Source organism: Sphaeramia orbicularis, chromosome 10 (genome assembly GCF_902148855.1).
Source record: "Sphaeramia orbicularis chromosome 10, fSphaOr1.1, whole genome shotgun sequence".
Taxonomy (NCBI): domain Eukaryota; kingdom Metazoa; phylum Chordata; class Actinopteri; order Kurtiformes; family Apogonidae; genus Sphaeramia; species Sphaeramia orbicularis.
In genome coordinates this window covers 36,715,118-36,730,306 of record NC_043966.1, presented here as the reverse complement: position 1 = coordinate 36,730,306, position 15,189 = coordinate 36,715,118, and the positions used below count along the sequence as shown (strand labels likewise).

The following is a 15,189-nucleotide window of genomic DNA, read 5'->3' as shown; positions in this document are numbered from 1 at the left end:
TTTGACTGAAAAAAGGCTCAGGCAGAAGCAAAGCTTATTAATGCCTGCCTAATTTATGATGTAATTTTGAAGAAACAAGAGGTTCATTTTCAGGATTTCAAGCTGAAAAGTTTGGGAAACACCGTCTTATTCTTCCTCTGAGTTTCATAAATGTAGGTGCTGCTGTGTTCACATAAACTCCATGTAATGAACGACGCCTTCAACACCACCGTCTTACTGGAAAATACATTTATTGTGTTTATCTTTACAGTTTGTAACAAGTGACATGACACCATTCATTCATTACACCATGTCATTAATCCTGTAACTTCACTGAAGGCTCTACTCTGTACAGACATAGAGGTTCTAACCCTTTAATTTGTTCCACAGTTTCTGAGACCCCTGAACTCACCTTGATCAGTCACCAAACATCCCCCAGCCTCAGTATCTGGCCTCGTCATCTATGTAAATAAAACACTGACACTAGAGCTCACTGAGCCGTACACTTCATAGCACAAATGAGGCGCACATTTGGCCCCAAAAACCTCTGAAGAATAAATGTAAGTACTGAATATTTAGGCGTCTCAGCAACACAGACTCCAGTCTTAAAGGTACAGAGTCGAGACACAAGAATAAGTGAAGAAAGCTGGAAAATGTCCATATGTTATCGATATAATACTTCAACTTACATGTAATAGTTGTGCTTTTGTTAGCTTGAAAGGTACGGGTAATTTCATCAAAGTTATATTTACATCATTTCTGCAAATATATCTACACAGCACAAAAAATGGCAATACATAGTTTCTGTAAGAGAATGAAATAAAGGGAATTAGAAATATTTTTTGAGTAAAATGTCATCTAAAATCACAATCTTCGTATCCAGATTGTAACAGTTTATAGATATAACACGTGAGTCTAAATAAAAAAAGTAAACCTGTGCTTCACGCAAACCACAACTACAACAGCGACTACAACAAAGATATCTAAGAAATCTTACATAATACCTGCAGAAGCCTGAAATTTTCATGTGTAAGTGCCTAAAACATATTTGACATACTGTGCATTGGTCTAAATATGGGTGAGTATTTCTGATCTTGAAACATCTGCATGAATTCTGCACTGAACAGTCACAACACCTTTTAAACCCATCCATTATTTAGTGCTGTAAACTTATATCAGAGTGCTTCTCCCCCATAATTCAATACTAGCACATAATCGACATGTAAAAATCTCTCTTTAAATTGACATATTTAAAGGCTACATTTTTACAAAGCTGTAAAAACTGAACAGGAAAGACAAAAAAGTGAGGCATGAACTAAACACGTTAGTCCATAATGAAACTAAAGGTTTGTCGTAGCCTCGTATCGGCTGCGTCATCGATAAAGGAAATGAACATTACTCTCCAGTGTGTTACCTGTCCTTTCAATTCTGCCCCCTGCTGTCCAGAAAGCACATAGTGACCTACAGGATGTGGTCCTGTCACAGAGACAGACACCAGGAGATGGCAGCTCCGAGTCATGTGACCACAGATACAGAGACGCTGACGCTGCCATGGCAACGGTACAGGTGGTGAAGCTGTATGTACAGGTGCATCAATGGTATAGCTGCTGTGTGCGTTTACGCATTCGTGGCAGGCCGCTGTGTCACTGGGTGACCTGGTGGAGTCTGTGAATGAGCTGCTGGTTAACACTGGCTGGTCTTCTCTGGGCAGATGAAACGCTCCTGGTCCTTTCCTCCTGCCTCCAGGCCTCCATGTTTCTCTCTGTCGCCCTCACTGTGGTCCTGGCCTCGGTGAGGACCGTGGAGCTGCCGCCGGTACTCCACACTGTGCCACATGCCGTAACCGAAGTAGATCAAGAAACCTGGGGAGGAGTTGGAAGATACATTAGATTAAAAAAAAGGGGTTTCAACTCTACTTGGACAGGGTTACACTTTATAACAAGGATGTGTTTATGGTTTGTAAACACTAAACTATTAATAAGCATCATTACACACTGAACTTTTTAGCCTTCTTATCATTTCATACTTATGTGTATTCATGGGATAAAACTACACGTCACCAATTTTCTCCCTAATTTGTTGAGAAAAAAGAGGGGGTGAAGTTTAGTCTAGTAGAAACAAAATGTGCAATGTTCTCGTGGAATATCCTTAAGTGCAATTTGTGGATAGTATTTAGATATATATAACAAGTCACTGTGCTATTGTCTTTTAATTGTTGTTATACTGATTTCTATACTTTTATACTGCTTCTATCTATCTATCTATCTATCTATCTATCTATCTATCTATCTATCTATCTATCTATCTATCTATCTATCTATCTATCTTTCTATCTATCTATCTATCTATCTATCTATATATCTATATATCTATCTGTCTGCAGTAGAAACATGTTGGTGCGACATGGCTATAAACACCTCAAAATAAAGGGAAAACAGGGATTATCATTTTATACACTTTAATACACTAATGAAAATATGAATGGAAATTACATTCAATTTCTGCAATTAAATTGTCTTGAATCTTAACAGAATAGAAAGAACAGCAGTGACTTTTTTGCCAAATAGAGAGTTTGGGAGAATACTATACTTCTTTGTTATAGTTTACAAATAAGTGTTTACAACTCATAAATACACTACAAGGATTATCTTAGAATAGGGATGTCCAACTCATTTTCTTTCAGGGGCCACATTCAGCCCAATTTGATCTCCAGTGGGCTGGACCAGTAAAGTAATAGCATAATAGCCTATAAATAATGAAAGTCTAAATTTTTCTCTTTGTTTTAGTGCAAAAGAATTTTACATTAAATAATTTAAAATATTTACATTTCTATCCAAACAAAAATGATGTGGATAACCTAAAAGAACTGAAATTTCTTAAGATAATAAGTACAATTTTATCAATATTATGCCTCAATTTAACATTTATACATGTGCATTGCAGATCAGATCTACAAAGGCACAAAACAGGCAGAATATTCTTAAAGTTGTATTTCATTTTCTTTAGACATTTTAAGTTATTTGTATTTGCTCCAGGTTATTGATGTTTTACTGTTAAAGGATAGTTTGTTAATGTAAATATTTTCAGAATTTTATGTTTTTTGCACTAAAACAGAGAAAAATTTAGTGTTGTCATTATTTACAGGTATAATGTCATAATTTTTTTTTTCACATTAAACCAAGAGTAAAATTTGGAGTCATTACTTATAGGTTATCATGCTATTATTTTTGAGTTTGACACCCTTTACTGTTAATATCTTCTTTTGGCACTTTGCACATTCATCCCGTGGGCCTGACTGGAACCTTTGGTGGGCCAGTTTTGGCCCGCAGGCCGTATGTTTGACACCCATGTCTTAGAAAGTAGTCACTCACCAACAGCCATCCACACAGAAAACCGTATCCATGTGTCTCCACTCAGCTGAACCATGAGGTAAATGTTGACGAATATGCTGAGAATGGGCAGAAATGGCAGAAGAGGAACCTGCAGCAGCAACAAGAGAAAAACAGTCATTTTGTTTGGTTTGATCAGCTTTGGTCATCCCATGGTTCAGGATGTGGTTAAAGGACTATCTGGAGTATTCACTGAGCGTTTACACACCATGAAGGACACTTTCTTGTTTGTCTGAGGCTGCCTGCTGATCATGAAGACACTTCCACCGAATATGAGGAGGCACACGCACAGAAGTGCCAGGATCCACACCTCCATATTGATGATGGGACCGGTGTGATATGTGGTGAAATAACTGATAACACACACCATCAGCACTGGGGAGTAAACACACATATTAGACCAAACAACTGGAGCTGACAGAGGTTGGAGAAGGGTTTTGACGTGGTCTGCGTACCTATTACACCAACTGAAATGTTGACCACGCTGGAGGAATGCTCTGATGGTGTAACAGGGGGGTGCATGACGGTCTGCAGGGTGGAGCCTCCGCCTTTCAGCATGTTGAGGTGAGACTCGGACTCCGTCAGGTCGGACTCCCCTTCAGATGACAGGTAATCCCTCTCACCTGTACCCGCCCGCCTCTCCAGAGCCCCATCTGGCTGATACCTGGAAGAACAGGTCAAAGGTCAAAGCACCTCTTCAGTGTTTCTTATTTCTACCTTTGGGTTTTATTCTCAAGATCGTTCCATTTCTTTCTGCATTTTTGTCAGTTTCAGACAAAAACAACTCAGCATTTTACTTCAAGACCACAACACTGGTATATCACTAAATTGCCTGTGCGCTATCTGAGTTACATGTTGAGACAATAACTGTGACTTTCTGAATGAGTGAGCTGCAGCTATCGACTATTTTTGTAATTGATTCATCTATCAAGTATTTTCTCCAATTTGATTCAATTCAATGATTATTTGAATAGGCAAAAAAAACAACTGCACAGTAAAAGCGTGAAAAAGACATGTCTGAAAATGACAACTTGTCCTTTATTCCAGAACCAGCTGAAAACAAAAAAAAACACACACACACACACACACACACACACACACACACACATATATATATATATATATATATATATATATAAAAAAGATTTTGCCATTATATCAACCAAGAGTGTATGTACATTTTTGCAGATTTTCCTTGTGTTTTTTGACAAAGCCACAGGGAGCCACACAGAGAGACTAAAGAGCCACATTTGGCCCAGGAGCCATGGGTTCCAGACCCCTGGTCTGGGTGGTTTACTTTAGGTGGTCTTCACTACTATATGAGCCTGCTGTTTTATTTATTCTGCTGAAAGTTCCTTTGATAATATTGCCATTTTTAGTGTTGTTGTCTGCTTTTGTTGTTTACTGTTTTCTATGTTGTTACCTTCGGCCACACTGGCCGCAGGCTGTTGTCATCAGTTGGTCATCCGTCTGTCTGACTGTCTAAAAACTTTGCCATGCACTGATAAATCAGGCCACTGGGGGCAGTAGTGTACCTGATAAGCCAGGCCAAGGGTTTTTAAATGTGCACGCCTTATATTTTTTATTATGTTACTAAAGGTACATTGGCTGCTGGAATGAAAGGTATGAAACGTGGTACTGTGTACAAATAAACCTGAGTTCGGTTAGAGGTTACATAGTTTTAGAGCATTTACCACAAAGTGCTCCATTTGTCAAACAGTAAGGTGTTTGGTCATACGTAACAAGTAATGTCTATAAATCTTGACTAAATGAGGTTGAGACGATGAGTCACTTTAACTGAACAGAAGGTCCAGAGTTTAGAAAGTACAGAAACTTGAGTAAACACCTTCATTTACTCAAGCAGCCACTTCACATTCATACAATGGGCGCATTCATAGCTCTTACATCACCAATATGAAGCAATGGCATGAGGTGTATATTAGACGACCACTGGCATACCTGTGGGCTTTTATTTTAGAAAAGCTATAAGCTCTGTAAGTAGCATTATTTGTTCCATAAGCTGTTCCCCAATGTTGCACATAAAGTGTGTCTCTGTGTGATTATTTCTTATCTTTATCTACAAATGTACATACCTGAGAATCAGTACACACACAGCAACAAGTGAGTAGGCCAAAAGTGTTCCAATGGACATCATGTCGACCAGCGCTTTTAGGTCAAACAGGAAAGCCATGATGGCTACAGCAAGCAAAGAAAACACAGTTAACATATTTAGCCTTAACATGTAAACATGACCGGTCATCTCTAATTAATATCACTGGAACAAGTAAAGGTGTCCACAGCACAACTGATTGCTCTGATTCACATAATACATACAATAATGCAAAAACAGAATATTTGCAATCCAAAATGAAAAGCTGTACAACTCTGATGCACCATCAAATAAACACACATGATCAGATGCAAATATGATTTCATGCAGACATGTTTTCACAATTAAAGACACAATGGAGCTCAGTGTTTCCCTGGACTGGTGCAGCAGCTGTAATCGTTTCCATGCCGAGAGGCGTTTGATGTGAGATATACTGTGGTGATTCCTCTCTTGTGTCTCAGCACCTGCCTCCAGTATGGATCTGATCTCAGCAGCACAGTCCAAACACAGAGCTGCTCCTCACACCAATATATATATACATATATCGTAACAAAAATAAAAAAGACAAGAGAGAACAAAGAAAGCCCCCCTGCCCAGTGCTGTCAGGTGCTCAGTGCATGACCTGTGAACTCTTCCCTGGGATTCACATCCGATCGTACATCTGCCGCCTCAAGGTCATTCCCCATAATCCTGAAACTTTAGTAATAATAGAAACAACTGAGCAGGAAAGCTTTCAAGACATGGAAAAGCTGTATAAGCACCATACCAGTCCCCAAACTCCACACCGCCACAAATCTGAGTATTAACACTATTACAAAACCTGTTACATAAACAGCTCCTTCTGTTCTTCAGACATTTTTTCAAGGCTTCATACAGCAAGCTAGTAAAATGGTAGTTACATCATGACTAGAGGTACATATATTGGCTGGTTAGATAACCTTAAATATAATCTATATCCTGCTAATAAGTCAGTTATATACAGACTAACCTGACATTAGCAGCTAGATAGTTTGCATGTAGTAGCTAATGGTAGCTATGGAATTTGGGAGGGAAAATGGACTGTGATCTTTCTATGACTGGTTTGCAGAATTAATTTCCCAAAAGAGAAAATTTATAACTACATTTCTAATATTTTTTGCATGACATTTGTTGTAGATTGGTTTACCGCCAGTATATACATTCAAGGTTCATCTTATCATTATGCCAGTGGTATAAGATAAATAAAGCTGCCCAATATTATGATACACACTGTATTATAAGGTAGTTGAAACAATGAGTATAGTTTTTCATAGTATGTTCTGTTGCTTATGTCAAGTATCTCTGGTTGGAGACTCTCTGTGCAGTTAACTCTGCTTGTCATTAGTGTTAGCATTTCAGTTGTTTCTTATGTCAGTGAGGTAGCGGCAACTAGGTTATTAGCTATACAATATTACTTGCTAGCATCTAAGTTTCTGAGGTGCTTTGATGTGTCTTTGTTGACTTCTCTGACTTCTCCTTAATGCAAATTAAATACCAACAAAGACTCTTTGTCCAACACTGTTTGGATAGTGGAGTTAGTAAAAATGTAGATGTTACTGCTATTAAATAATGTATTTTTTATTATTTTGGCACCTTGAGAACCACTCAAATTGGGTATTTGTCTGCATGTAAAGTGATGTAAAATGGTATATATTGTGATATAAGATTTTGGTCATATCACACACCCCAAATTCCAACATAACACACCTACTACATACTTAAACACCCCACTATTTTATTGATTAATGACAATGTCCAAACTCATGAAGTTTTGAGCTACTTTTAGCATCTTGTTTCTTCTTGTTTTTTTTTTATATGTTAGATATTTGAAGCTACTTGGACTTGTGGACTGATATGGTAAACACAGCAAAAATTAGATAAAAAGTATCCAAGAATAACCTCAATTAGGTTTTTTTCACATGCTTTGGAAAACACCACCACAATACTTTACATGCAGTCATTCCCCACCACCTGGAAAAAAAACATTCCCAAACAAGTCCACGATACAACCCCACGTTCAGGTGTCTGTGGAGCTTACCCGCGGTGGTACCTGCTGCCATGGTGGCAGCCACAGGGGACTGGCGCTTACTCACTTTGGACATAAATTTGAACAGAATACCATCCCGCGCCATGGCAAAGAGAATGCGTGGCAGAGGGAACATGGAGCCCAACAGGCTAGGGAGAAGAAGGTTCATGGTTAAGTTGAGGGAATTCTGGGAAAGAAAACATGACACCTGCACAACTGTGAAAAAACAACAAGTGCATATATGGAGGAGAGACTGTATGAGTGGCTGCATTTCATTGACATTTTTGGGCCAAAAGAGTGTGTTAATGCTAATCATCTGCATCTTGGGTGTTTTTTTCACAGTTGATGGGTGGAGAAAGGTTAGCAGGAGTGATCTCAGAGGACGCTCCCTCTTGGCTCTCACCTGCTACTATACCGGAGGTCATAGTGGCAATAAGTGGGGTCTTCGTCTTAGGATTGATTCGGGCTAAGGCTTTGAAAAGCACCCCATCCTCTGCCATAGCATAGATTACACGAGGCATAGGGAAAATGGAGCCCAGCAGACTGCATGAGACAGCAGAGACATGCAAGGCCAACACGTTAGTCGAGAGACACACACACACACAAACAAACAAACACCCACAGACAGTCACATCATCAAAGCTTTAGAGTGTGATTACAGTCAATACGTGTCTTTCTCTTTTTTAGCCACTAGTCCCATAGTAGCATTATTTGTTCCATTAATTTCCATCAACTTTAGATGCATGAAGCACTATAAACTGGAGTTGTCGAAGGTAAATCATGTATCACTACTACATGTCACACAGTGTTAATACCTTCAATTGGACAGTTTTCATGTTTGAGAATATTTTTGTTTTTCACACACTGGAGGTTGGATGGGTCTGAAGGGGTTTCCTTAAGTCATGCCTTACCCCAGGGGCACAAACATTCAGTTCAAACATACAAAAACACCAAAATGTGTGTTACAGGGTTTTCACAACTTGCAAAAACAACTGGCTGCATTGCATAACAGCCTGTAGTACTGCCAAAGGGCGGAACCCAAAGTAACAGCGTACAGTAAATAGCAATAGCAAGCATTTACTTATCCAAAATGTAATCAGTTCAAGGAAAATGACATAATAAGTACAAGAATGTAACTCATTAGATATGCATGTGCCTGACATCTTGTAGGATATGTGGATGGGACAGTGATATAAAAGGAAGAAAGACAGAATTGATAAAACATTTGTTGTTTTGAGACACTGCAAAACCTTTCTTATCAGGTGGGCAATATATTTATTATAAATACATGGATCTCAAAAGATTCTGAAATTCAGAAGCATTTGATTTTCTAGCAAATGAAATGTAAGCATCTGAACTTTTGCCTTTGTATTCAACCTTTCTTACTTATTGTTAATGTTTCATGTTCACAAATTCAGTCACAAATGTTTCAAAAAAGTCAGACAATATAGATTTAGGATGCTCAAATTCAATTCAAGTTCCACAATTCAGAGAATAAAACTTCAGATTAGCCGTAACTCAATTAACCAGTTCATTTGAAGACAGTAGTTTTGTTATTGTTTGTGTCCTAATTTTATTCTGAATTTAATCAAAAATGAGCAACTTAAATAATATTGCTGTGATTTTTAAAAGATGGACTGAATTTGTAACCTGTTAAATATAAAAATGAAATAAGTTGTTGAAATTGTTAATTGTTGAATTTAGAGGCAAAAAAAAAGCAGATACATCATTTCAATGCACAAATATTCAATGCTAGAAATCAAAGGCCTTGAAGTATTCAGGATATCTGAGACATGCAAGTATCTCAAAACAGAGAAAATTAGGCTCTGCACCCAGTATGTCCCACTAAGCAACAGGAATCAATCCAATACACAGACAGAAATATCTGGTGAAACCTTCTGACCAAAACTAAATCACCATTATCGCCCATTAACAGCATGCACATGAATCACAAACTGCAGTCAGATGTATTGAGTCTAAATGGGTCATGTCCTCAAATGACTTTACAAAAGCACGACAATGAACTAAATGGTTGGTTACCTGGTTGACAGGGCACACAGTGAACCCACAGCAACAACATATTTGGCGGGACCCCAGCCCACATATTCAAAGGCCATTGGCAGTGGGCTCTTCTCGTCCAGCAGGTAGTAGGGCATCATCAGTGTGAGCGCAGCCGACACGCCGAAATACGCCAGGAAGCACACGGTCAGCGACACCACGATACCAATGGGAATGGCTCTCTGTGGGTTCTTCACTTCCTCACCTGTTTCACACAAATATCTGTACCTTTAGCCTGCGATAGAGACTCAACCCAAAAGGAGATTGATCTAGAAGACCCTCACCTGTTGTTGCGATGCAGTCAAATCCCACAAAAGCGTAGAAGCAGGTGGCAGCTCCAGCCAATGTCCCACTGAAACCGTAGGGCATAAATCCTCCGACTCCATAATCACTGGTCACGTTGGCCGTCACCGACAGGTTCCTGAAACATGTCAAATGAGACTTCAGCCATGTGGACCAAAAATGGAGGGGATATTTACAAATGTTTGGCCACGGCTGCACAGTGTGTAACAGAGACAAAACAAACCCAAGTCTGTGTTGAGGAGACAGCTTTAACCCATAAAGACCCAGTCCTACTTAGATGTCAGTTCCCAAATGAAATTTTCTCTATATTTAACCTTTCTTAAGTAATTTATCACCATTTTTATAATATTATCCTCTGTATTTTGAATTTTAACAGTATAAATATATTTTTCTGTATTGAATTTACTGATCATGTAGATGTTCATTAAATCTCATTAAAGTTGAGGGTTATTATATCCTAAACAGAGAAAACTGCAGAAAAAGTTACTTTTTCAGTAAAATATATCAACTGAACATAAACCAAGCGTCTCCATTCACTGTCATTGATCAGACTCCATGGGTTTTACTGGTGAATCAATGCTGTAGAACACAGGTGTCAAACATGCGGCCCGGGGGCCAAATCCGGCCTGCCAAAGGGTCCAATCCGGCCCACGGGATGAATTTGTGAAATGCAAAAATTACACTGAAGATACTAACAATCAGTGGTGTCAGAATCATTTTAATTCAGGTTCCACATACAGACACATACAGTCCAGTTAGATTTCAACTGGGTCAGACCAGTAAAATATTATCATAATAATAACCTATAAATAATGATAACCCCAAATTTTCTCTTTGTTTTTTTGGTGTAAAAAAATAAAATTACATGAAAATGTTTACATTACCAAACTGAACTTATATAAAAAATGTGAATAACCTGAATAAATACGAACAAACGTAAATGTCTTAAGAAAAGTAGATGCAATTTTACCAATATTCTGCCTGTTACTAAATGTTTCGTGCAATTGTAATGCACATGTGTAAATGATAAACTGAGGCAGAATATTGTTAAAATTACACTTGTTTTTCTTAAGACAATTTAAGTTGTTCGTGTAATTCAGATTTTTAAGGAAACTTTGTAGATGTAAACCTGATCATAATATAATTTTACTTTTTTCACTGTTATTATTTTACTGGTCCGGCCCACTTGAGATCAAATTGGGCTGAATGTGGCCTCTGAACTAAAACGACCTTGACACCCCTGTTGTAGAAGATGATAGTGTTTCCACGTTCACTACAGAGTCTCTGAACATCTAAATGGGTCATATCTGATGACCATGAAAAGATGAGACACTGCATTTTACACCAATTATTTGCATGTATTGATAGGATTAGTGGATCAATAGTTATTAAACAGTTTACATCAGTAGATGACTTTGGTTGATGGTGGATGTTTGTGTCTTTATGGGTTAATTTTACACACAGCCAGAAGAGTGATTTACCTTGTAACTATGGTAACATTTATCAGGGATTCTTCAGTTATATTCCAATTGTGTGCATCTCCTTTGACGAAGCCAGAGATGATGACGAACAAGAGTACCAGGACATTGATTAAAGTGAAGACCTTATTGACCCAGGCTGATTCCTTCACCCCGAATGACAGGAGACCTAGACAAGCACAAACACAGCAGAACTCAGCTCACCACTGTGCTGGGATGTTTGACGTAATTACAGGAAAAGTTTAAAGAGCACAGGCTTAATCTGCTAGGGTCCTTATATGCCCCTTCATTTATTGCATAAAGTGCTGGACCAACTGAAGGACATACAGACTATGTACATTCACAGTGATGATAAAATAGCTGTGGGTGCATGATTTGTACACACAAAGCTGTAACTCAACTTACCATATGGTTGCACAATTGTTTGAGCCAATTTAACCTAATATCATGGACTAGGGAAGCACTGTAACACCAAAATGCATGCATGACACTTAACTGGAACGTCTGATCATCTATTTTCTGTGTTTAACACATGGCTAAAAGAACAACCTGAACAACATGGTTCAAATCTATCCAAAACTTTAACCCTTAAATGGGCTAATACGCTCAAACAGTCATAAATACAACAATGTGACAAACTGTAAGCACTTTTCCAAGAAATGTTTTGTGTCATTTTACAGTAAGCTAAAAAAAAAAAATCGTAAGTAGGTCTTCTTGTATACAGTGTTTTTCTGACAGTTTGTTACATTGGGTTCAAATCTGTAGTCCCTATAAAAATATTCCAACACTAGAGTCTTGTCTCTGGGTCATGCTGGTCTAATTGTTCCATTGGCATGCCAAGAAATAAAACACATGATATGGTTTTGAACACAGAAGACTCTTTTTGATTACATCCATCCATTTCCTGTGACCTCTGGTCCTTTGCCGTCTATCTCAGCTGACACTTGGCAAAGGCAGAGTAAACCATGGACAGGTCGCCAGCTCCCCACAGAGTACACCTTAAAGAGTACACCTTTATATGTAGACGACGAAGCCCCTGAAATCAGATTTACTCAGAGAGAAGTAACGCTGCTGATCAGCCTGGTTTTCATATTTTTTTGTGTTTCCTAACGACATGCAGGTCACACAGGAGGATTTGGCCCAAAACATTGTACGTTTCTGGACTGTCATGAGTACGACCAGACAAAATTAATCTTTTAGAGCGCTGGGCTTTTCCCCGCAGTGGAGAGAGGAGACAGGGTGCTGCTGTGGACTCACATTGGGGAATTTTATAAAGAAAGGGAGGAAATGTTAGCACAACCCTGTCCTCAAGGGTGAATGAGTTATGCTTTATTAACCACTTCTCAGACCACATCCTGCCATCTTTTTATTTGATTAAGTCAGCTGTGGTTTGCTAAATAACAAAATACATCAATACAATTTATTTTCCAAACTCATAACTATCAACCAACATTTACTGCCTTACCAGAGAGCAGCAGTATAAGGCAGACAGCAAAGAAGTCAGGGTACTGAGCCAAACCAGGGGAGTTCATGCTGAAGTATGTTTTACAGAAGATCTCGATGTGTCCTCCTATCATTTCATCAAACGTGCCACTCCAAGCCCTGGCAACAGAGGAGGTACCTGTGAGAACACAAAGGACAGACACTGTAGAGAAACTGAATCTGCCTTAAAAGACATGATATGACATAAAAAACATGAAAGACAGTAAAAACACACCAATCACATAGGACAGAATGAGGTTCCAGCCAGTGATGAAAGCCCAGATCTCTCCTACAGTCACATAACTGTAAAGGTAAGCAGAACCTGTCTTGGGGACACGTGCCCCAAATTCGGCGTAACACAGGCCGGCCATGACAGATGCCAGGGCAGCAATCAGGAAGGAGATGACGATGCTGGGACCTGAATCACCCTTGGCCACTTCTCCAGCCAACACATAGACACCGGCGCCCAGAGTGCTGCCCACTCCCAGGGCAATGAGGTCGACGGTTCCCAGGCAGCGGCATAGCTTAGAGTCCTCGAGGCTGCTCAGGTCGACTACTTTCCTTCGCACCAGGGAGCGGCCAAAAGAAAGAACCTGCTCCAGCATGTTAACACCTGCTGAAAGAGAGAACAAAGTCTGAGAATACTTGAGCAGTGATTGTGTTCATAAGCTTAGTGTGTCTATAAAAACACTTTGACAAATGCAAAGTGTCAACCGTAACCTTAAATATGCATAGAAATATGTATTTATCGTCTGGGTGTTTCATTTGGTTGGATGCAATATACTCTGTGAAGTGCAAGGAAACAAATTAAAAAGAATATATATAGTATTCTAAACTTTACACCAAACAATCAGAAGTTGATCTCACCTGATCATTAGTACAATTCTGGACCCTACTATCAACATTTGTACTAGAGTTTACACTTGAAACATTCAGTAGAAAGTGTGACAATTATGCAACCACAAGTCGGTCAGTACAGTTGGGTTTGCACCTGCTTTGCATGTGAACTACCTAAATTCTCTGAAATGCTGAAAAGCCAGTTGCAATTGCATAATGTGAAGATGAAACAAAGGTGGTGGGATGTTAACCCTACAAACTCACATTCTAGGAACGATGCCAAGTGCATAGTGTGGTAAAGTTCATACAGTAAGTATCCTATTAAAATCTTTTGTTTGGGGTTATGGTGCAGACCTAAGCCCTCAAAGAGCTGCATTCATAAGCAGAGCATGAATGCAGCAGTATGACACAAAAAGGACATTTGTTTTCATTGTTTTGTAGCTAAAAAGACTCTCTTTTCATTAATATCACTGGTGGAAAACCGCTGCCTAAAATATTTACATGAATACAATACTGTATGATAAATGGGGACTGAAATGTTCCTGCTGTCTATGAATAGTTCTTAGTTTGCTTCTGAAGTGGAGGCTACTTCTTAGAACCCAAACTTTGATTATCTGCATTGTAAATTAACACTGACGACCGTCCATTTCAGACCAAAGAAAATGAGTTTTAGATGTGACAGCTCATTTCCATAACAATGCAATCCTTTAGAAGACAGTAAAAAAATCCTAAATCACATTTTTACAAGTTTAAATTCAGATTTGGAAACATGTCAAAAGGTGCAAATGTCAATAACTGAATATGTCAGTTCATGCACTCATGTCTAAAACTGGACATATTGGATTACTCTGCACAGGCTGCTGATTCAGCACTTCATGACTACTGGATTAATTTGACTGCTTAAGTCTTTTCTAACCACTTTTGCATACATTTCCTACCTGTAAGATGATGGTCCAAGTTCAGTTACAGAAACTCTCTTCAAAGTATGTTTCTCCTGCAGGGTAGCCTCAGCAGATCAGCTGCACATGGAAAACTTAAAAAAAAAAAAAAAAAAGTTAAATGGCATGCACTGATCCCATGGACTGCAGCCTCAATACTATGCCTTTCCACTGCGCTCATTCACCATGCAGGCATGTTAACTGCAGAGCCGTATTTTTACTCCTCCCCTCTGTCTCGAGTATTTCTTCATAGGATCTGCCCTCGCCTTGCCCCTAAACCCAGCCTCCAGTCCTGTAGCAGCCAGGGGAATGACGTCCCCAACAGCAGGGAGGTGAGAGGGGAGGAGGGGACCCCGCGGAATGAGGGTGGGGGGCGTTTCATGTCTATGCTTGTGGTTTGGGGGAGTATTACTACGTAGAGGCAACATTGCACAGCCTACGCTCCCCTCCTGGTGTCACAGAGCAGCACAGAGAGGATCTTTACAGCAGAAATTGTGATTCCTGATGCACACTTAGGTCAAATAGATCCCAGCTGCCCAGATACTTACTGGCTGCTGATAAATGGTTAGGC

The 15,189-nt window shown here is 39.2% G+C and overlaps 1 protein-coding gene across 3 annotated transcripts; it reads right to left on the bottom strand.

Moving 5' to 3' along the window:
- Nucleotides 1-211: 211 nt before the first annotated feature.
- Nucleotides 212-14,881, bottom strand: slc7a2 (solute carrier family 7 member 2). 3 transcript variants are annotated; one of them, XM_030144759.1, is made up of 12 exons: nt 14,619-14,881; nt 13,079-13,459; nt 12,827-12,982; nt 11,365-11,530; nt 9,865-10,001; nt 9,563-9,785; nt 7,535-7,671; nt 5,462-5,564; nt 3,824-4,032; nt 3,577-3,743; nt 3,351-3,459; nt 212-1,841 (listed from the first exon to the last, which is right to left on the bottom strand). In XM_030144759.1, exons 2-12 carry the CDS (start codon nt 13,446-13,448, stop codon nt 1,663-1,665), a joined length of 1,956 nt encoding a protein of 651 aa, XP_030000619.1. In that variant the 5' UTR covers nt 13,449-13,459; nt 14,619-14,881; the 3' UTR covers nt 212-1,662. The 3 variants fall into 3 exon arrangements, with proteins under 3 accessions (XP_030000619.1, XP_030000618.1, XP_030000617.1); XM_030144758.1 differs by lacking the exon at nt 7,535-7,671 and adding an exon at nt 7,926-8,065 and having other exon boundaries at nt 14,619-14,880; XM_030144757.1 differs by lacking the exon at nt 7,535-7,671 and adding an exon at nt 7,926-8,065 and having other exon boundaries at nt 1,663-1,841; nt 13,079-13,456.
- Nucleotides 14,882-15,189: the final 308 nt, after the last annotated feature.